At 35.4% G+C, this 23,043-nt stretch overlaps 2 protein-coding genes across 2 annotated transcripts; one reads left to right on the top strand and one right to left on the bottom strand.

Annotated features, from left to right (window-relative positions):
• The first annotated feature begins 294 nt into the window (after positions 1–294).
• Positions 295–11,684, top strand: LOC147064427 (uncharacterized). Its single transcript, XM_085957964.1, has 6 exons — positions 295–758; positions 2,536–2,788; positions 6,016–6,169; positions 8,872–9,006; positions 9,752–9,889; positions 10,240–11,684. The coding sequence occupies exons 1-6, from the start codon at positions 577–579 to the stop codon at positions 10,392–10,394; spliced, it is 1,017 nt and encodes a 338-aa protein (XP_085814090.1). The 5' UTR covers positions 295–576; the 3' UTR covers positions 10,395–11,684.
• LOC147064426 (tRNA methyltransferase 10 homolog A) lies at positions 11,668–21,326 on the bottom strand. The gene is made up of 4 exons (XM_085957966.1): positions 20,676–21,326; positions 19,492–19,638; positions 17,582–17,687; positions 11,668–14,545 (listed from the first exon to the last, which is right to left on the bottom strand). Exons 1-4 carry the CDS (start codon positions 21,192–21,194, stop codon positions 14,358–14,360), a joined length of 960 nt encoding a protein of 319 aa, XP_085814092.1. The 5' UTR covers positions 21,195–21,326; the 3' UTR covers positions 11,668–14,357.
• Between the last annotated feature and the right edge of the window lie 1,717 nt (positions 21,327–23,043).

Here is a 23,043-nt window from a genome sequence, read left to right as displayed (position 1 = left end):
CATACAGTGTCAAAACCGAAGGCGGCAACGGACAACGCAAAAATGTGGCCCTGTGTGAAATTCGGAGAAAATAATAAAATTAAGAAATGTGATGAAAAACCGTTATTTTGTCAAATAAACTAGGATGACATCATTGAAGCATAATATGTAAAAAAGCGATATTTTTAAAAAGTAAATAAATTTAAACCCTCATTTCTTTTCAAATCATAATTTTGTTATATTTAAACACGTTAATAAAACAATTACTAATTGGCCATAAAGTTTTGACAATTTGTATGTGTATCAACATTGAACATATGTCAAAACACGATATTATTTTGCACATCGTGAATAGGCAATGCTTGAAATTTCATATTGTGCTTTTTAATATTTGTGCGCAGTTTACGAATTTTTCTTTTAACGATGATCCTATTATTAAACACAAGAGATCAGTTAACAACTCGCCGCGTGTGAATATATTTGTCGATTTTTCGTTCCAAATGGAATATAAATAAACGTTAATTACCTAGGCTTACTTTCTTCGCGTATGACATAGACGAGTGTATAAACTGGAAGGTGGTAAATAAATCCTGCATCATGTCGACTGTCGCTGGTTATTTTAGACGCATTTTTAATTTACGTCGATCGAGACCCGCCACCTTAGAAGATCGAATGATATGGCTGTTCCGACCGTATCTCAGCACCTTGGAGGACGTGATAATGTGGAAAAATTCAACGATCAGCATCTGCTTCGTTTTATTGACAAACTTTTTGCTATGGTTCGTACGCTATGAAACTTTATTACGCCCAAAAATCTTTTATTCCTCTTCCTTATATATAGTATTAATCTCAAATATTTTCTTTCAAATTATAAACATTACCGAATCAATGCAATACGAATGATTCTCTTCCTATATTAATATAATGCGATTCAAGTGTTCTTACAGAAAGCTCCATAAAATAAGTAATCTTCTAGAATCTACTTATTATATACTTTGTATTACAATCCACAGCTTAGTGGCACTCTAATTAAAATTCATAAACAAAACTTCTATGCTCTATTTACAATCTCCGGTGGTTGTTTAAGTTATGTAGAAGTCCCAGACACTAACTGTTCTCGAGGTCCTATACTGCAGAAATCAAACTTTTATTTTGAATCATTACATAGAGTTGACAAAGTCATTCAACTTGCGTTAAATTAATTTTAACAGATTATTATTTTTACAAGAAATGGATGCTAACCACTTGCTCAACCTATTAGGTCCATACTCTGGATCCAAACACATATTGATAAACATCTGAATTTTTTTACCGGACTGGGATTCGAACCCGGAACCCACGACAATACAGGTTGACAAGTTGTCATCTTGACGTTTAATTTACATACATATTTATTTTGTGAAGGTATTATATTTTGTTCATTTTTAATGACAGCTTTGGAGGCTGGCTTGTGATTCTATCCTGTGTAATAAGTTACCACGGAGACGGAGTGATAAAATATAGTTGAGCTGCAAGGTTTTTTTAGGCTTCAAATTGTCAATAATAATGCATCTGCATCTGTTCAAGATGTTCGAAATTTATAAACAACGCGTGCGCCTCCTGCCCTTCACGGAAAACTCCTTCCGTGGTTGGTCAATGATAAACCTTGACTAATATTCATTCTACGTAATTTAATTACAATCAGGGCAGGTTTCCTGGCAGAATTATCACAAAATAGTGCTGATGTTAAAGCAGGAAAAGCTTGAGTTTGATGATTTTTGTAATTATTAAATACCATGAATTTTATATCGTCGCCGTAGATGTCAAGGGAGCCAAGCCACAAATTTTGCAAAAAGAGTAAAGCACACAAAAGCATTTTAAAATCATCAAAGATGCAGTGGTCAATGGATTTAAGCCATAAAACTCTTTCGACTACATTTTTTGTACATTTCAATATTCAGTGGTCAAGAGATATAACACACATAACTCTAAAGATACTATTTTTTTAGTTATTTGTACAAAATAATAAAAAGATAACACCACAAAGTATATTTTACGTTCAAAGTTTCACCGTTATATCTTTAAAAACAAAAAAGTTCAATAATTTTTTTTTTTTGTCACATAAAATCTTTACGCGCCTGTTTCTCAGGATTATGATTTTGTGGACTGGCTCCCTTCACAACATCTACGGCGACGATATGTTCTTCCTATCATTCTTTACGCCCACGATGGCTGAGCGGCTTAAGCGTCGGCCTATAATGTCATGGGTTGCAGGTTTGAATCTTGAGTTTGGCAAATATACATTGTTTTTCAATTTGTGTTTGAGTCAGAGTATGGACCTAATAGGTTGGGCAAGTGGCCAACATCCAATTCTCATATAAACAAAAAACTGTCAATACAAAATTCCACTCTGTGGAGGCTCATACGATCTTATTAGGATCGGACGTGATATGACTTTATTTTAGAGCCTCTGATAATGATATTACTTACATGATTCATTGTTAGCATCGGGATTGTTGTTATATTCGCTGAAGATGCTGCTTAGAATTTTCAAGAGAAATAATTGTTGAATTTCAGGCTGATAAATTATTGCGATATGCGCCCATTGGGGCTGTTGGGATGCGCTCTGCTGATGGCCGTGGTGCTGGATACTGTGGCCACGGCGTTGGGCGCCGCCCGACACAAACACACCGACAAGTCTGCTCGCCACACTGCCAAGAGGATGGAGCAGAATGCACCGCATCTCATGCAGACCGCCGCACGCCTTTTGCAATGGCTGCAGTCCATTGCTGATAGCATGCGCCAGCTGCACGCTGACAACCCTACCAAGGTCTCCGACAGTTTCTTTTTTACATTGTAACAAAATTGCCTACTCACCAGGATTTGAAGCCATAAAAAGGGATGTTGTATTGAGGAAAAGTTAATTCTACATTTGAAAGGCAATTCCACACATCACTGTTGCTCTTGTGGTCTTTCAAATCAGCACATGGAAAAAATGTCACCTATTCTTATTTTCTACATCTCAACAATACCCTATTTCATATTTAGATTGCACTGTAAATACGAGGGTGGGTCAATAAGTCCTTAGAAAAGCCGACAGGTGGCGCGACTAGTACTGTAAGCGGTTTGTTTTCATGCAGCGGCACTATCGATTCAGTATGCTGCGAAGTTTCAATCAGATTGGTCGGGTTGTTGTGTGTTTCTCGTACATTTAAAAAAAAATTGACAAAAAAAATTTGCTTGTTTACAAAAATGGAGAAAATTGAGTTTAGAGCTGTTATTAAACATTTTAATATAAAAGGGTTAACAGCAAAGGAAATAAAAAATGAGTTGGATTTAGTTCACGGCACATCTGCTCCTTCACTTGCAACTATTTATAACTGGTTAAATGAATTTAAACGTGGTCGTACATCAACAAAGGATGAACCACGCTCAGGACGTCCTGTAGAGGTGACTACACCAGAAATGATCAATAAAATCCACGATATGGTGTTAAGTGACCGAAGATTAAAGTTGAATGAGATAATTGAGGTTACAGGGATCTCAAAAGGTAGCGTCATTTCTATTTTACATGACAAATTGGGCATGAAAAAAATTTCTGCAAGATGGGTGCCGCGTTTGCTCACAGTCGACAATAAACGCAATAGGGTGGTGGCCTCTAAAGCCCTGTTGTCGCTCATGCAACGCAATCCGGATGAATTTTTTCGTCGCTTTGTGACTGTAGATGAAACATGGATACACCACTATACTCCCGAGACGAAAGAACAGTCAAAGCAGTGGATTGCGAAAGGCGAACCATGTCCAAAGAAGGCGAAAACCGTAAAATCAGCTGGTAAGGTTATGGCTACTGTATTTTGGGATGCACGTGGAATTATTTTCGTTGAATATTTGGAAAAAGGAAAAACAATAACAGGGGATTATTATGCATATTTATTGGACCAGCTAAAAAACAAAATTGAAGAAAAACGGCCTCATTTAAACAGGAAAAAAATTCTCTTTCATCAGGACAATGCCCGTGTTCACACATGTTTACGATCAATGGCTAAAATTGAAGAATTGAAGTTCGAATTGGTCGACCACCCACCGTATTCGCCAGATTTAGCCCCCAGTGACTTTTTCCTTTTCCCAAGGAGATTATGTTGAGAAATAAAAAAAAAATACAAAAATAAAAACTGTTTTAATGCTTTTTTCTAAGGAATTATTGACCCACCCTCGTACATTGTTTATGTTATAGGAAAAAGTTAGTTTCCACTCGCACAATTTAGTTTACTTGTACTTTCAGCAGTCAATATTAATATATTCTATGTCAGCGGCTCTGAATTTATTGTTTCCAAACTAAATGGATATTGCGGCCTAATTTTGTAGATTTAATATTATTATTAGTACATTCGTCACTGCCAAAAGTTGGTAAGTCTAGTGGAGTAATTGAAATTTGGATGTGCCCTCTAAAATCAGGTATAATACGAATTTCTTTGTGTTTTATGTTCTATATATAGGTTGACCTTGAATTTTTTTTCTAGCATGCATATTTATAATAGACACATAATCCGTTGTTAACTCTAAATACCTAAATTATCGACTTACCAACTTTTGGCAGCAACCCCACAAATTTATTATACTATTATAGAATGAATATTAAATGTCATCTCAAATAATAGAGAAATATTACATCGTGGATATTTCCGTAAACTTTTTCAGTTTGGGCAAATCTATAACGGTAGGTATTCTTAAGCATAATTATTTAGTATACCTAATATAACACATTTTGGGTGCAATTTCGACGTTTATTATTTTCTTTGCCCTTATAGTTCTCCTTTTGCATACATTCATATTCATTAAAAAAAATAGACAACAATTTGCGCAGACAACTAAATACAAAATTGATACAGAACTTTGTTTTAGATCCACTTTATAATTTTTCGAAAATATCATTGAAACCTCAAAATACATTTTCATTTGGAGTTTGATATTAAAAATAACTAGAATACATCTATCAAGATATCATATTGTCACCTCCGAAAGGGGGGGGGGGGGGTAGGTAAGAGCGCTGGACCTCCCGTGATGATGTAATGTCACGGTGATATTGTCTGCTGGCTTCTTTCGGGGACATGCTTATGTTGATTGACAACGCGGAAATATTGGCGAAAACGGCGTTTTATTGTTCGGAATACAGTTAGGTACAAAGTACTACAGCGTAGGAAATATTCAAAAATATTTTTTAAGAAAATAAATAAATTTAAAATGGCGGTGACGCCGGGAGCGCGGCGCCACAGCCGACGTCCGCAGAGACCAAAAACCGAATGAATCAACCTTTTTGGAGTAGGTTAACTCAGGCAAGAATTAAAAATATTACCTACAAATTCTGTCACTGAAAAATGACAAAAGGACAGCCTTTACACCCTATGTACCTGGCTGGTAGGTACATTGGGTGTCATACCTCTGAGAATTTTTGCTAACCACAGAAATATTCAACCAGACCTTTTCCAGGTCCATGCTTTGAAAGGGACTGCATTTGCTGGGATTAACATTACTGCACTAAATTACAGCTTGCTTGTATGTTTAAAATTGAATAAGTATAAAATTTATAATGACGCTAGGTTTTACTTTGCTTGCTTCTAGAATTAATGTAGGTATAAAGAAAATGCAGGATTTTACATACATTAAGGGCTAGAATGATTTCATTAAATTTTGTAGAACTTGCAAAAGGGTGACTATAAATTTTCATACATCTAAGCTTACGGGCTAGAAATTTGCCTCGCAGTCGATCTGTTCATGTTTGCATGAATCAGCTCAATGATGATTCAGGCCTCATGGCCTTGGACCCTCTGAGGATGCCATGGTTTAGGCGGTATCAATATGTAAATAATTTCTCATGGGTTTTATCAGTTTTCAATGTTTATGACGGCCGACCGAAGTTGGTATCCGATCTGCATTCAATAAGGTTTTATTTCGCTATTATGCAGCCAACTTTATAAATGACCAACTGTACGATTCCAGTGTACAGTAGCGATAGCTGTGGAATATTTAATCGATTACAACTTTATTTTGTGTGTTTAGTTTTGCTTGGTGAGCTGCTGTGGATTTGCCACAGTGTGGCTGGTGGGAACGATAGGCGGAGCGCTCCTTCTTCACGCTGTGATGACGCTGGCGCTCGTCGCACCACTAGTTCCTTCTCTGCAGCAGTCAGTCGCATCATTTCATCATCACCCTGGTAACACTTTAATCAAATACTACTATAACAGACATTGAGATGATATGGTGAAAATCAAACTATATTCTCACAGTATACAATTCAGCGAGATTTTATCTGAACTTTCACGGCTGGAATGTTCAACTGTTAAGATACAGGGATAAAAATTAATAAACAGTACCCTGACGGTCTAAACTAAGAATGGACGTTAAATGGATGTTAAAAAAACATGGTGTCGGTATTACCGTATCCATACAGTTGTATACACTAATAGATTCACTACCTGTGGGTCTATTCTATACACAAGGCGACTATCGACAGTAGTTTATCATAGTTATGTATTGAAGTATTATAATTGTTACAATAAGTTAGCCGCCTAAACCAGGGGAGGGCAAACTTTTTGGATGGAGGGCCAAATTCAAGAAATCGAAATGAGCGGCGGGCCGCAAGCAAAATACCATTTTTAGATAATACACTATTTATTATCACGAAAAATAAACATTACATAAAAATTATTGAGAAGAATGAAAGTGGTGTACATTTTTTTAAATTCAGGTGTTAATTTTGTAGTTGATATTCTCAAAACTGCTTGTAAATGGGCATCGGGGATATTTCACCGTAAAGAATTTTTATTGAGGTTCATGATCGAAAATGTTTGTTCACATTGTCACCTCCGAAAGCGGGGAGGGGGGGGTGTAGGATGAGGTGCTGGACCCCCCGTGATGATGTAAGATGTCATTCACGGTGATATCGTCTGCTTCGTCTTTCGGGGACATGCTTATGTTGATTGACAACGCGGAATTTTTGGCGAAAACGGGGCGTTTATTTGTCGGAATACATTTACAGTCAAGTAGTACAGCGTAGAAAATATTTAAAAAAAAAAAAAATTTAATTTGATATTTAAATGGCAGTGACGTCGGCGAGCGCGACGCCTTTATTGGGTTTAAAATTACAGCTTGCTTCTAAGTATTTTTTAAATTGACTAAGTATAGAATTTATAATGACGCTAGGTTTTACTTGGCTTGCTTATAGAATTAATGTAGGTATAAAAAAAATGCAGGATTTTATTTATATTAAGGGCTAGACTGATTCTATTAAATTTTGTAGAACTTGCAAAAGGGTGACTATAAATTTCCATACATCTAAGCTTACGGGCTAGAAATTTGCCTCGCAGTCGATCTGTTCATGTTTGCATGAATCAGCCCAATGATGATTCAGGCCTCATGGCCTTGGGTCCTCTGAGGATGCCATGGTTTAGGCGGTATCAACATATATAGGTTGATCCAAAAATAACGAACATTTTTCTTGCATAATCTTTAATTGGTCGAATTTGTCTGAATTAAGGGCATTGTAAAATTTGGAGATTTCTTCACGACAATGCAATTCTCTTAAATCAGTGTCACACTGCAGATCAATAATCTCAAGTTGTAGCTCTATCAGTACACTATCAATATCTATTGAAAATGGTTCGCGTACTATTGCTAAACTTGTCTCAATTTTTCGGAAGTCACCAAATCTTTGTGAAAAATCGTCATTCAGGGCTTTAATAATTTTACCATATTCTTCAAATTTATATTCTGATATATTCAACAACTTCAAAGTTGGAAAGTGGTCCACGTTGTTATTTGATATTTGTCGAAGGAATAACTTGAGTTTTAATTGAAATCCATTCAAACTTTTTACCTTATCTTAGGCATTATATTTTTTTTCCTTGCAATGCAGAGTTAACAGTATTTAAATGTGTCACGATGTTCAACGTAGAAAATAGTGGTTACATTGTGTGAGACGAGACGCAAGAAAGACGTACTGAGATAATACATTTTTACGAAACAACAAATTCTTCAAATTGTAATCTATTGTCAATATTTTTTAAAAAATTATAAAAAAGTTATTCGTAATCAGAAGTACAATTATTAATGATGGCGGGCCGCAGTTTGCCCCCCCTGGCCTAAACTGTCAAAAAGTTCCTCAATACATAAATATGATTAACTACCATCGATAGCCGCCTTGTGTAAAGAATAGACCCACTGATTGAAAAAACTATTACCGGATCACTTATATTGAAGAATATAAATAATCATGATGACAAAAAAACAATTTTGTGTTGCCCTCTTTATTTCACCAAAAATAATGATGTTTAATAATACGATTCACAGATTGGAGTGTCTCCTTTACAAGTTGAAATAATTTGGGGTCGCACGATTGAATTTAAATATATATTAAAACTTCTGGGTTAATTTTCTGTAAACCTGTATTTTTTATGTACGGTTTTCCAATACACTCATCAATAAATAATCCATATTCAAGGGTTTTACTTCAACATCGGTACGTACATGAGCAATCAAGGACACTCAAAAATACCGCTAAACAGTAAAATAAATTAATTAACAGTCAATTTATTAATTCAAGGTTGTTCACCACTAGTGGAAAGAAAGTTGTTTGTTTTTTAGCATTTACTAACCAGGAAGTTAAATGACCTTATCTATGACAAAAAAATACTAATAAATTAAGTTAACATTGTAATACTTTAGCAAAACACATTGAATGGTATATTTTGTTTATATATCAGCCTCCCCCCCACCATTCTGTATTATGTAAGTAATATAACTATGTAAAATGAGACTGATCTGATAATATGATGACAAGGTGGGGAACAACTAAGAAGAGAGATGCAAAGTCAGATTTTTACCATATTATATAAACTACTGTCCATTTATATGTAGATTCTGATGGAGAGATGGAGGGATTCTTGCCCGAGATGTCTTCCCACGCCTTGGAAGAGTTGCAGCGTGCGAGTGATCAACCTCCTGAATCTCTATCGCCGCTCTCTCTCAGTGCAGATTTTCCTCTGTCGCCAGGTAAATTTCAGCAGAACTGATCGTGAGTATAATATGAAGCTATATAGCTGGAGCACGGTTGTACAGTTGTAGGTCATAATTTAGTACTACGGAGGAAATGGGGCGGAAGGACAAAATCTTTGTCTGAATGCCTTCTGCGATAATATTATGCAGTATGATAAGCTGGTTTGACTATATTTTTTTGAAGTTTCGAATTATGTATGTTCAATAAAGAATGTTGAATAAAATTGTTTCATTTTCAATATAACTTCACATCAATTAATTACTTGTCAGATGTAAGCCGGCTCTCACATCAGAGTTCGTCTCGCCTAAAAACGTGTCGAATACGTCGATGTGACATCATCGTTATTTAAGACAACAACAAAACACGCGTTGCCAAATGGAGCTCCGCAGATTGGTCGAATGCGACTGTTTCGTCTGAAAAAAACATCTGGCTGTTGCATTCGACAAGTTGCTCGGGCTTCGAGTCCGAGGGTCGAAGTCACAAACACCTACGAATTGATCATTCATATACCGGCTTGCCGATCACCGCATCAAATATCAATACCCGTCGAAGGCTACGAGCGACTGGCGCTAGATAGATGTGCGCGGTATTCACAAGCAACATTGGATCTCAGTTCTCGGAAGGTTTGTTCGGCACGCGAGACGAGTTCTGATGTGAGAGCCGGCTTACAGACTCATACTTATTACAGTAGAAAATAAAGCCAGAATCCACAACGATCAATATTTTTATTTTATTACCTAGATATGAATATGGCCCTCCGGTATGCAGCAGGAGAAGCGGACAGCAGTTCCGGGGAAGAAGGAGACAACAAGATCATCTCATCTACTTCTCTGCCGTCCACTTCGGACTCTGACAGCGACCCAGAGTTTCAATTTCAAGGTTTTTAAATCCACATTACTTAATGAAACAACCAATCAACGTAGTAACAGAGTACTAATGACTGCAGACTATTCTAAAGAAATGATGCAGAAAATCTGTGGTACTGTTACTATAGGTTGAATGAATGCTTTCTTCTTCTGAGCAGCGTTCGCTGTGAACAAAAACTAATATCTTTCGACACACCTAGAGCGGTGTTCGCATTCATGCATCCAATAGTACACCACCATATTATTATTTTATATGAATGGCCTCTTTAACGCACCATAAACGCTAAGGAAAGAAAGGGGAATACACGATGACTGATAGAATAGCATCTGTAGTTTTAATGGTGAAACTGTTATCCATTTCAGTAGACAGGAGGGTAGGTGTCGCAGACAGACCTGCGAAAAAGAAGGGGAGCACCAGCTGGATGTCTCTGCTCAAGGCCGGAATCGGTGTACCTTCGGCGCCACCCTTGGATTCCGATTCAGACGAATTTGAATTGATCAACAAGGAAGACTTATAGTCCAATTTGACATTATTTATCACCGATGTCGACGTGTCGGAATCTGCAACGTTCCGCGAACGTTAACCATTGTTTGTTATTTTAAATGATTTATTTCTACGTTGCATTTTATTGTGAAAAAAAATCATACCTGCTCTGTATCAAATACAAATAATTTATATTTATCTACGTGTTTCAAAAAATCTAACTCCAGTGTTATTTTTCCACGATTGAGAAATTTTTGGTGCTTTTTTTATTTACAAATATACCTATTTATATTTTTACAAGTGCATCTAACTACTTACTATTTAACCACTTTACACATTAGGCCGCGTCCAGACGCGTGTAATATAACACGAATTTGTCGTATGAACGTAGCTATGATCCTTACATGTAATGCTCGTAGCGACGTTCACGCTGATACATCGGCTGTCGGTTTTTAACACGAATACAAAGGCGCTTGCAGTCCTCGAGAACTCGAATAACAGGATTTACGTGGAGATCATGTGCTATCCATACAAATTTGAGTTACATTACATGCATCTAGACCCGGCATTACATAATGTTTAAATGAACTATACTTTACTATAATGGCGTGTTAGATTGTATAGAAATTAATCTTAATTGTTGCATCTTTTTAATGCAGCTCGACAAACTTAACTTCTTTTTCCTTTTGAATTACATATGTAGTGATAAATTTGCCATAACAGGAAGACATTTTTGTAGGACACTATTTTAATTTTAAATAACTGTATATATTTAGCATAATGATATATAGATACTCAGTGCGTTTTTTGTATTGAAAAAAGGTGACGGTTCTCTAGTTTTGGCTGAATTAATAGCAAGTTAGATATAATAAAAAAAAAATGGAATACTATTATGCTAATGTCACAATTGCGAATTCATAGGTCTGTTTGTATGTCAAAGATCAGGGGATTTGTAGTTCTGTTAAGCTTATAGTTGAAATTTTGAGTCTATTTTTAGGGTGACACTCGAAAAAAACACTACCACAAAAAATGCACTGAATATGCGTAATATTTATTTTGACTATGAAAAAGTTTTTTTTTAAATCATGTAAATTGTGAAGTTTCTTAAAGCAATACGCGTTGCAGTCTTGCGAGACGACATTGCGACTTGTATAATATTGAAATGCAATATTGTGTAATCGTATTTTGTTAAAAGTTAATATGTCCTAATTTATGTGTTAAATGTCCTATTAATACTTTGCTGGCAAAGAATATTGTAATGTATTAATTTTAGAATGTAAATTGAAAAGAGTAATAAAAACACAAAATCATAAATAAAACATTTATTAATTGTTTTTTTACCTTCCACCTTCCTAATATCAGTATTCCTTTTGTACTCATTTCGATAAATGTATACGTACTGTACTGTACCTATATTACAGATATACACATCAAAAATAAAAATCTGTCACATTTCTACATAAACTTGAACATGAGAGAACTTTGACTTATATAGCTAATAAAAGTTTTGAATATAATATATTATGTAACAATACAAATATGCGTTCCACTTGAGGTATGAATTATTGCTTCAAGTTACCTGGTACATTACTTTAATTTAGTAGCTGTGCACGTAATCATGAGTCATGTGTTGCGATGGAAATTTGAACATGTCAGAAATTAATTAATAAATAATTAATGCGCTTTGAAAGGCTTAATAGCAGTGCAGTGGCAAAGACTGCCTTTGGGGTAGATAATCGATTTGTAACCAAAACGAAGTGTAATTAAAAAAAAAAACTGTTTAAATATATGGTGTTGCCATGATGAATGAATATAATATGATTTATGATAATAATAAGAAATTAATAAAATTTTAGAAGCTTTACAGATAATAATATAACATTGTGTATAAGTTAAATAAATAAATATGATATTAACCCAAAATCACATTGTCAAGAAGGAAATAAGCCCACATGTATCGCGTGGACACTTTCTTCGGTTGGAATTATTCGGGTTACCGAAAATCTATGATGTGCCATTGTCGACAGGGATTCTCAGAGGCGCCGTGCGGTGTCCATATGCAACCACCGATTGGCGAATATGGTCAAAGAGAATTTCATAGAAAGGAATCACTGACATTGAAATGTCACTTGTTTGCTCATGCTGTGCATAATTTAAATACGGACAATTGAATAATCTGTGGCACTGATCGCACGAGTGATGTTTCTTAAATATTGAAGGTTAATTAACTATTTAATATTAATTTGATTTTCAACTAATTTGTCTACACATCGATACAGAATATGGAAATGAAAGTTGCAAGTTCAGCGTTTAGCCATCTATATACTATTCAATAAACATAATGTAACTTACTGTCTTGTGTACAGAAAAAGGCATGTTAGTGAAGTGGTTTACTCGAGATAACGATAGTTTTGTTCCTGCTCACGTTGCGGATTGTTTGCTGACATGTAATGCATATAGAATATAATATTTCTATCAGCGCCTGTCTTTACAACAATCAAATTCTGTTCCCGCCGGCCAGACCCTGACCGATCGATTAGAAATCATCTGAAATCAGTTGATGAATTGACTGAACTGCTTTCAGATGACTCGCAATATTACCAAAAACAATTTTTTATGAAGAAATTTCAATGCTGTGACGTTTGGCCTTATCTTCGGAATGGTATTTAACAATGACGCTGGGGGCGTCCCTGATTGCCGTAATATGAACTCTTATATCCCAGGGATTCATGGTTACCTTAGACGCTGACCCAGATATAGTGTGCTTTGAACTGAGGAGTGCATTATACCTTATCAATTTTACTGAGGGTCTTATGGGCATCATGTATGCAACCAACTAGTGTAATGTAAATATCCTTGTTCTGGTTGATTAGTGCGTTCAGTCGGTTATCCTCTGCCGTGCGGTATATACAGTATCATGGGTAATCAGATACAATTAGTGTATGAAGCAGGGGTGTTGAGACTGGGGCGTCATTTGACGTATTATCCGTTGTTTCCTCCGTGAGACTCTTTCAACATAAAGGGTTGAGGCGGGACAATGTGAAGTGAGCTGGTTTAGCCGAATTTGATTTGTGAAGGTCTCGGAGGTTAGTATTATATTACCAGACTCATTTTGAGAGCAGTGTCAGTATCGCACCTTACCTTTCTTCACCTCAAAATCCCTAAACCTATTTGTGGGCATTCTCTGCGTCAAATTGAGTTAGGACAAAAGGCAGCCGGCAGGGGACAATTCTACGTGAGCTGAATAAAAATAATCCCAACCTTTTTCAGCACAGTTTCAGGTTGGGCTCACAGGATTCACTGGACTCTTTGCTGGTCCAGTGATTAATTATTTATAAATCAAAGACTACAATTTAAATCCTTCACGGAGTAAGTATGACGGACCTTGTGTTTAAAGCATAAAAACAATTTCAAAAATGAATAGTGGCTGTATGCAACGTCTGGAATCATATCGGCGATCCTCAAATGCTCTAATATGAGTACCAAAAAAAGATGACTGTAAGCTGCATCCGATCGAGTCCGGACAAAGGTCACTCAGTGTGCGGCGTGGTTGCACTGCATTCAACAATACTAAAAACCAAACTTTTTGAGTGGGAGGGAATACATCGGCAACGTCATTATGCGGAGAGTCAGTGTTCAGCTTAAAAGTGATCATGAAACAGACGCATTGTCACACATAATGTCGATGTGGGTGCTTCCGAAGTTAAAGTGCGACGCAAAAGTGGGCACACTATCCAGGTCGTTGAGGATGACCAGGTTGTGCTGGTACACCAGCTCCTCGTTGACGATCAGCATACATATTATATTTATGTAATATTTGCAGTGTGTTCCTACTATCAATAATAATTTACTACATATGTGTACATGTCAAAAATAGAGAGTGGCATACAATGCCAAAAAGGTTGGGAACCACAAAATTTTTAATTTGTGTAATGACATGTGACCTAACATCGAATTCTAAATTTTTACGGCATTCTATAATATTTGAAGAAATGCATTATGAAGGTATGATGTCAGATTCGTTGGATTCGAGTTGATTATTTTCATCTTTCTCCCGGTGGGGCGGCTGAATGACAGTTTTGTTATTTTCATCTGAGACGCTCGCTCCCTTTCTCATTGGCACGACTTGCATGAGAGCTTCCGGCCAGGATTTCCCTTCCGCTTTTCGAAGAACAATTTCAAATACTGTAAATTTAAAACACATACAAATCAGTGTTTAATATACATTATCTGATATAAAATATCTAAATTTACCACATTTTTGTAAGATCAAATAGAGAGTAACACATTCAGATATTATATATGATATGCTTCAACATTTTTTCCCATGGGTACCAGCAGTAAAATAAGTAATATAATATTGTCGGTATTTTGTAAAAAGGGCGAATCAACCATTATGGCAAAATCGAGATTTTAATGAAAAAACAATATGGACCTCACTAGCTTTGTTGTGTAAAAACGGCATATTTGTATCTCCACAGGAAAGGACTTGATATGGAAATTGAGATGTAAGAAAATGAAAATCGTCAAGGCGAATATCCGCTTAGTGTTACGAATAAAAAGTGAATGTAAGATATTGTTGGGTCACTACTGTGGTGTTCGATGTGTAGATTGAGGATGATGATAATGAAGTCTACGATGTAGCAGGGTGAGATTTATTAGCAGCGTATCGGTACAATAGTATATTATACATGATAGTTACGAGCTAGGTACTTGGATTCGAGTGACATCTAGATAAATAATTCTTCGTTATTTATACAATAAAAAGTAACACATTAACATAAAATTCTGGTACATAATCATATTAGACTAATTATAGAATCAGCGTTTTAAATCGAGTAGCGAAATGAAATATTATTTGTTATTACAGTTGTAAGAAAATGATACTATAAAAAATGATTATTCGGCTAATACACCGTAATGGTATAATGTGCTGTGACATGATGTAATAATACACCGTCTCTAATTTCGCCAACCGACTTGCTGATCTAGCTCAGTTGTTTACTGGAAATGGATTCGCTGGGAATATATTACTGCAGAGTAATTTGATATCTTAAACAATAGATATTTGATCGCTATTATTCTGCAGCTACAATATTAAACCTTTTAAAATACTATATTATAATGACATTATTCTTTCTAAGCTTTACTATAAACTTGTTAGACATTTATAATCAATCATCCACAGGTAATTAATAAATAAATGTCAAAAGTTAAAAATCCTCCTGTAAAATAGCATTTTGGTTAATTCGCCCTTTTTACAAAACAACGACAATATGCACCTTTTTTAAATTCAAGGTTAGTCACATTCACAAAAAATTAACTATGGAACCATAACTTATTAATTTAAATAAAACGCAATTTTATCGTACCAATTCCAATTTCATTAAATATTAACTGGACCAGTTTCGTCCGCCTCAGAGGGAAATTTTCAAATAATAAGACAATTTTACTGCTAGTATAATTTTCAATGGGATCCTAGTATCAACTACAAAAAATCCCTACAGTTTCGGCTAATATCTCATAAAGTATGTACATACATACATACATACATACATATTGAATAAAAATATTTTGATGGATTCAACAGGTTTAGCTATCATCATAAACATCTAAATATTTATTTCTTACGTTTGATGTAGTTTTGAGGCTCTATTTTATAAGAAATGTAAGTGGTAGCTCTCTATATATATTCACTTGATATCAGCATAATATATGTTGTAATATAGCATAAATTAACGTAGCAGTAGCCTTAAATTGTTGTGCCTTTTGGATATATTCTTACATTGTAAGAGATAAGACAAAGATCACACCGACAGACTCTCATGCTGATCGCTGATCGTCTGTGTAATTTTGCCTCATTCCATAGTCATGGCCAAAATAGAATAAATCCTATTTTTCGCGCATAGCTCAATCGGTGATTGTCATACTAAAAAATAGAAATTATTCTATTTTGGCTACGACTTGGATAAACTATCTGCGCATCTATTCTATACACAAGGCTGCTATCAGTGGCTATCGAGGGTAGTTTATCATATTTATGTATTAAGGCGGTAATTGTTACAATAAGTTTACCGTTTGAACTGTCAAAAATGTTATAGCAGCACTTCTCTTGGCTGTGTTAACTTTTAGAGCGAGATTGTAATAATTATAATACCTCAATACATAAATATGATAAACTACCCTCGATAGCAGCCTAGTGTATAGAATAGATGTGCTGGTGACATTTTATAATCGGGGGGATAAATATAGCAGACAACCCGGGTGAGAATCTGCCAGGTCAATTTGGCACTATTTATGAAAAAAAATCGCATAAAACCTATATAAAATATGATAGCTTTAAGCACCATTATGAACTCACCTGAAATGACAAAACCTTAACACATTGATCGCCAACTAGTTTTACGTAAAATAGTTAAAAAATGATTATTTGTTTCTAAGGCATTATTTGAAAGAATATAATGTTTTTTTTCATTTCGATTTTTTTACGTAAATATTGGTTTTTATAATGTGCTGGCCTCATGTGTCCGTCGCGGCGCCAACAGGTTAATTTATTATATTGCGCCAGGCAGGCCATTTTGCCGGTCACCTGTCCATATAATATGTTGACGAGAGCATGGTGCCATTTCGAGGTTGAATTATATTTAGATAGTATAATAAGCAGAAAAGGCACAAATACCGAATAAAAGTTTTCAAATTGTGTAGTATAATACCTGGATACACATACATTATAATCATTTTTGTAATTCTATTTCGTTTTTCTAATCTTTTCAATTTTCATTTTTATATCAATAAAAACACATTTACAATTTAAAAGGAAAACTTTTTTTTTCATTATGTACATTCTTTACATTAGAGAGCTTATATTTAGTTAATTTGAAGGAATATGCTCAGGCCAAGCTGCAGTAACGTAGAGAAGAGCTATGCCGGCCACCTCATATAGAATAATACAGTGTGCGTGCCCGCTGGCGCTGAAAATCAACTCAAACGTAGGTCTTCCTTGCCAATCACCGGTGACCCCCACGGCTTCCTTGGAGAAACCCAGTGCCGGCCACCGGTAACTACCAAGGGCGATCAAAGTGTTAAATGATTATTGCAATTTGCAAAAGCTTTAATGAATACACAATGCGCCACATAATAATATAATGTAGTTCATTATTCACTGATACTTGCAATGCAAATAAATGAACATAATTATATTGTAAAAAAATAATTATTTACCGTGATCAATAGTTAAAACTTTTCTTGTTTTCATATTCAAATATTCATCTATGGGCAATCTTCCGTGTTGTATTCCTTGTTCTGTTGCTATCGTATGGCATAATCCCTGCATAAACAATATTTTATATGAAAGATACTGACAATGTTTAAGGGCGGACGTGCTCAGCGTGGGTCAAAATGGAGCTTTTTTTCTATTTTCAAAGCATGATCCTGGATATACCTTAAACGTTGTAGATAATCTATTTATATAATTTTTTTATTTTAAACATTTGATGACTGTATTAAGTATTTTTACCTAACCGTTTTTTTTTTTTTTTTTAAACGGTACATGTTCAAACACGCGCGTTAACATCATTTTACTCCCTACTTCAATTATAGTTTGTCAATTTATGGCTACGGCCGTATGCTGGGGAATGTCAAAAGAAATGGCGTATTTCAAAAAAAAACACTACCTTATTCTTAGGTCAATAATTATTATAAAGCAATCATTATTCGTAGGATGTTCATCACACTTGAATGGTCAAAGACATAGCTTATAATTAGTATCTTTAGAATTATCTTCAAATGTGTTAATCTTGCCCATTTTTTGAATAATAAAATGCCCAATTCTTGTCAAATTTGGGATCACAGAGATTATGAATATAATTTTTTATCGTAAATATTTCACTATAATAATGTCGATATAAATTATACTGATGGTTTTATAAATGCGTTTAAAAATTAATAAATGTAAAAAATCTTAACACCACTGCACATTTATGTACTGAAATATGACTATATTCTAAAACATTAGAGCGAGAGGTGTAAAAGAATACTATTTTATGTAATAAAAATACTTTATGCAGTCATCAAATGTTTAAAATAAATATAAAGGATAATAAGGCTTCAAAATTATATAAATAGATTATCTACAACGTTTAAGGTATGTCCAGGATCATGCTTTGAAAATAGAACAAAAGCTCCATTTTGACCTACGCTGAGCATGTCCCCCCTTAAGAGAATATTAGTATTCTAAGTAAGTAATGATATCTATTTATTCATCCAATCAATGTTCAGAGGTTATTCTATAACTCATTGCAATCCTACCAAACGTTTGTGTTTCAACATCAAAGAATTAAAAATAATAATTATCTGGTTTTTTATAAATACTACTATATTATTGTAATAATATTTAACTATTGATTTTGTTTTTTGATTTATGTACTTCGAAATTATATCGATAATATGTCAATAATCATCGCATTCTCAAAGGACCATTTTAAACTAGTTTAGTGTGCACTATTTATGTTGAATCTTAACATCCCACCCCCAACGTCTGCCACTGATATAGACTACGGCAAGCCCACCCCATTTTAGACCTTTCAGGCTGTGCCGCTTGACGGAACATAAGCGTCAGACGTGCAACAATTTTTTTCACACATTTCATTTAAATTATAATAATACAATTACAAAAACATGATGTCTAATGAATAGCTATTCTAGCACGACGGCAGTCGATCAAGTTGCCGTGGAGGAATTACAATAATTATGTTACTATTACATGAACAAATAAATGGAATACACTATAAGGTATCAAGAGTTTCCTAAAATTTGATTATAGATAATTGTCTGAATATTTTTAAAGTAAGTTAATTACTATGTTCAAATCTAAGCAGAAGACATGGGCCTCGACAGGGTGGAGGTTATATTAACAGGATTTTTTATGAGAAATAGTTTTATTTGCCAACTCATTGGGTCCTTGCACCGGATCAAACACACATTGAAAGAAATAACATGCATTTTTGTACCCGGCTACAGGATCGAACCTGTGACCCACAGCGTAACCCATGACTCAGTATCGGTGTGAAACTTCTTCAGAGTGAGCTCTAAAGGCATTATTGTATGATTGAAAAAGAGATGTAATTAATTACCTTATGAAAATTATGGTCTACGAGTCCTCCTATGATGTACATTTTATCTGCTTCAATATCTTTGATAATATTTTCTGATTCGCTCGATAAATATACCAAACTCTCTTTGGGGTATAGATCCATGTAACCACTTTCTTCAAATATTACCTGAAACCAATCAAGATTGCACTAAGAACAACTTAACTTTTCAACAAAATCATAGCAGTACATGAATTCCTGTCACTGTACATAAGTATGTTTGGCGATAAATATTGGTACATGATTTTTTTAGTATACCTACGAATATCAAGTAATGGTGAGTGTGATTTGATGATGATCTTGTACAAGGTTGACAAGCTGTTGGCTTGTGTCTTTGTTGAATTCTTGAATGGAAGTAGTACAAAATAGCGCCATTTTAAGATAGGTACAAGTACAGTTTTGTAACCCCTTTCGCATGGTCAATCCAAACAATTGGAAAAATGACAGTATTTGATGCACAGTTTTATACTTCAGTTCATAGGGTAATTAAATAAGAATATAAATAATAAATTGATCAAAGACCGTAATATACCCAACTTTCTACTAACAGTTTTCAATAGTATTAATTTTCGGAATAGTTATTAACCTGTTTTACGTTAAGTTAAATAAGTTAATAAGGTATCCAAAATAACAAGCACTAGGGTGGGATATTATTCCTGAATAGTTAGTGGATTAAGAGGTGAAAGACCTCGTCAGAGACAGATTAAATTGTCTATCTCTGTAGCGGTACAACAACCGAAATACCCATTGATTAATAAACTGACCTGTGGAATTAATATAATCTCTTAAATCATTATTTTATAGAAGAAGAATGTGTAGGTAAGTACCTACCAAGTAATCGAAGAACAGTTTGATTTTGCAGGAAGGAAAGAAAAGGCGAAACTAAAATTGATATACGTACTACCTATCTCCTTTCTTATTCATTTAATTTCAATAACTTCTTGAAATATTTGAAACTATTCAATCGTTCTATTTATATTTTAAGTTAACTATGTCACGCCCACGATGGTTGAGCGGTTACCGCATCGACATAATGTAATGTCGAGAATTCACATTTTTCAATGTGTGTTTCAGCAAGTGGCCGGCACCGTTTACCCATTTAATGAATGGTGGAATGATTCATTTCATGAATTACATAGAATACTGCTATACGAAGCTACACTTACATCCCAATATTCGTAACCGTTGTGTCGTGACATTTCCGATTTAGTTCGCCCCCCGAAGCTGGTGATGACAATCTTCATGGGAGCGGCCGATCTCCTGTTCAAGGAGTAGCATCTCAGGATTTGTTTGATCACTTTGGCTCTATCCTTCTCTATCATCAAATGATCGAAGCTCAGATCGATCACCACTCCTGTCGTGCACGTACTGTTCGCTACTTTTGAATGTTTCAGCGCTTTCCTACTCGGCCCGATGTCTATATTATTTATCTTGGCTTCGTACCGTTTTAATTTAGATTTGGCCTTTTCCCTAGCCCTCTTTTCGTTCTTTCTGGCTTCCCATTTCTCTTTTTTCAACCATTTTCGCATTTGGTTTTTAGTGAAAGGTCGCTGGAGAGCAAATTCCTCCGGTTCGGTGGTTGGGACATCAGAAAGTTTAGCGCGTTTAATGTCAGATTTGTCACCATCGCTATTATCGTCAGAATTACTACCCATATCACTGTGCTGGTCGCTATGCTCAATCATTGTAATGTTATATTGAGTTATTGTCAGAATTTGAACATGCTAAAACGTAAAACGATGCATAGCTAACCTCAATTTGATATTTTGACATTTCAATACGGTTGCCATTACACAAAAGTTATACCCGCAATTATTAAAAGTATATTAGTCTATGCCCGCAATTGAATGAACTACCATAGATAATATACGCACATATTATTAGGTACCTATCTATTTTAAAATCATCCTAAATGGGCAATATATAAATAAAATTATATTTGTTTCTTTTTTAATTGAATTTTTATTCATGACGGAGCTAGATTTACAATAAATACCTAGTTACTTTATTTATGTACTTATTAATATGAAAGGAGTTTTACCTACCAATAAAACTCTTATTATTCATGTTGACTTTGAAGTCCTTGGAGATAGGGTTTGCTCTTCCTTCTTCGCGTGAGGTGTTATTCTACTGGGTAATTTAATTTCCTTTTTCTTGTCGTTGGTCATTCCTCCCTTTTTATTTACTGGTCATACCCGCGCGTCTATTTTTTATGTAGGGAGCTTGGAACCCCTTTTTCTTCATTATGATATGGCTCAAGGAACCAGGTAGAAGTTACCTGGACTTCAAAGTCAACATGAATAATAAGAGTTTTATTGGTAGGTAAAACTCCTTTCATTATTCGAATTTGACTTTGAAGTCCTTGAGATATCTGTTTGTTATCACCTGGTGTTGGGTACCTATGCCAAATTCCCGTATGTGACAATGATTCATTGAAGAGGTATAGACCATCGTGACTTTCAATGTATATGGTTGAATAGAGAAGTTAATGGGTACTTTTCCCCTTCTGATAGTGGTGTATCCATCGTTCTCTGGTAGTTGTCGTGAAATGTCAACACACTACGCCAGTTACCTTTCTTTAATATTATTATCATCTATTGGGTATATTTACAGTTTAAGGAAGCCACCACTGAGCGGACTGCCTGGTAGTTCTTGTACCCCTGCTTCCAACAGTACTGACCTTATCCAATTCCTATAACTGTCTGGGGCTGGTTTTGGTGGTCCTCTTGAAGATATAAATAATTCCGAAATATCCCCACCTTCCTCTCTCCTTGGGCTTGACATGCAGACGAGTTTCCGTAACCAGAATACTGGGTCGATGTTTTGACATATGGAAGCGCTTAGCTTCCATTCCGATTGACGATACTTGGCGGTGTCTGTCTTTGCGCCAAACATTGGCCATACAATTATGTGGTCACCTTTATCCACTAATTCATTGTCTACTATTACTGAGTAGTGTGAGGTCAAGAACCCTTCGTCCCGATGCGAGAAGCAGCCGAGTAGGTAGCTGTCCTACGAGACGTTTCGAATAGGATGTACTCCACCGGTGTTGTTTTCCTAAGATGATCTACCACTCATCCTGGATCCTAAACCGGTGGTTTGACAGGTTTCGTTTTATGTACCGAAATTGCCTGCAACATATTGTGTTGTACTACCACGTTGATGCTGATATCTACAATGATAATCGGTTTGCAAAATGTGGCTATGGCTGACCTATGCACCAGGATGGTGTTGTACGACAAACCCTCCATGTTGTGCAAGTAGACTAGGTATCTGGCCAATTCCATTGGTTGAGGGCTATAATGATCCATTAGGTTCATGTTACACCATGTCATTGTCTTCCATTTGTTCCAAGCTGATTTGTAAGTTCTTAGAGTCGAAAGCGCCATCTGGAAGTAAGGAGTGCCCTTTCTTCCACCATTCAATTTGATGTTATTTCACCCCACCCGAAATTATCCATTGTTAAAGAGGCAGGTCCTGGGTCCTTGCAGGTGGACGGTTGGCCTCCATACCTACTAGTGTCTTATGTAGGTG

This window comes from Rhyacophila brunnea, unplaced genomic scaffold (assembly GCF_057557595.1).
Source record: "Rhyacophila brunnea isolate RB1 unplaced genomic scaffold, BYU_Rbru_1.0 scaffold_7, whole genome shotgun sequence".
In the NCBI taxonomy this organism is placed as follows: Eukaryota; Metazoa; Arthropoda; class Insecta; order Trichoptera; family Rhyacophilidae; genus Rhyacophila; species Rhyacophila brunnea.
This window is presented reverse-complemented; position numbering and strand designations above follow the sequence as displayed.

Coding starts and splice junctions, on each gene's coding strand:
- LOC147064427 (XM_085957964.1), top strand. CDS start 577: ATGTCGACTGTCGCTGGTTATTTTAGACGCATTTTTAATTTACGTCGA. Junction 2,789..6,015: donor ACGCTGACAACCCTACCAAG/GTCTCCGACAGT, acceptor TTGTGTGTTTAG/TTTTGCTTGGTGAGCTGCTG. Junction 9,890..10,239: donor CCCAGAGTTTCAATTTCAAG/GTTTTTAAATCC, acceptor TATCCATTTCAG/TAGACAGGAGGGTAGGTGTC.
- LOC147064426 (XM_085957966.1), bottom strand. CDS start 21,194: ATGATTGAGCATAGCGACCAGCACAGTGATATGGGTAGTAATTCTGAC. Junction 17,688..19,491: donor TAGACCATAATTTTCATAAG/GTAATTAATTAC, acceptor TTGTTTATGCAG/GGATTATGCCATACGATAGC. Junction 14,546..17,581: donor AGTTTTAACTATTGATCACG/GTAAATAATTAT, acceptor TTAAATTTACAG/TATTTGAAATTGTTCTTCGA.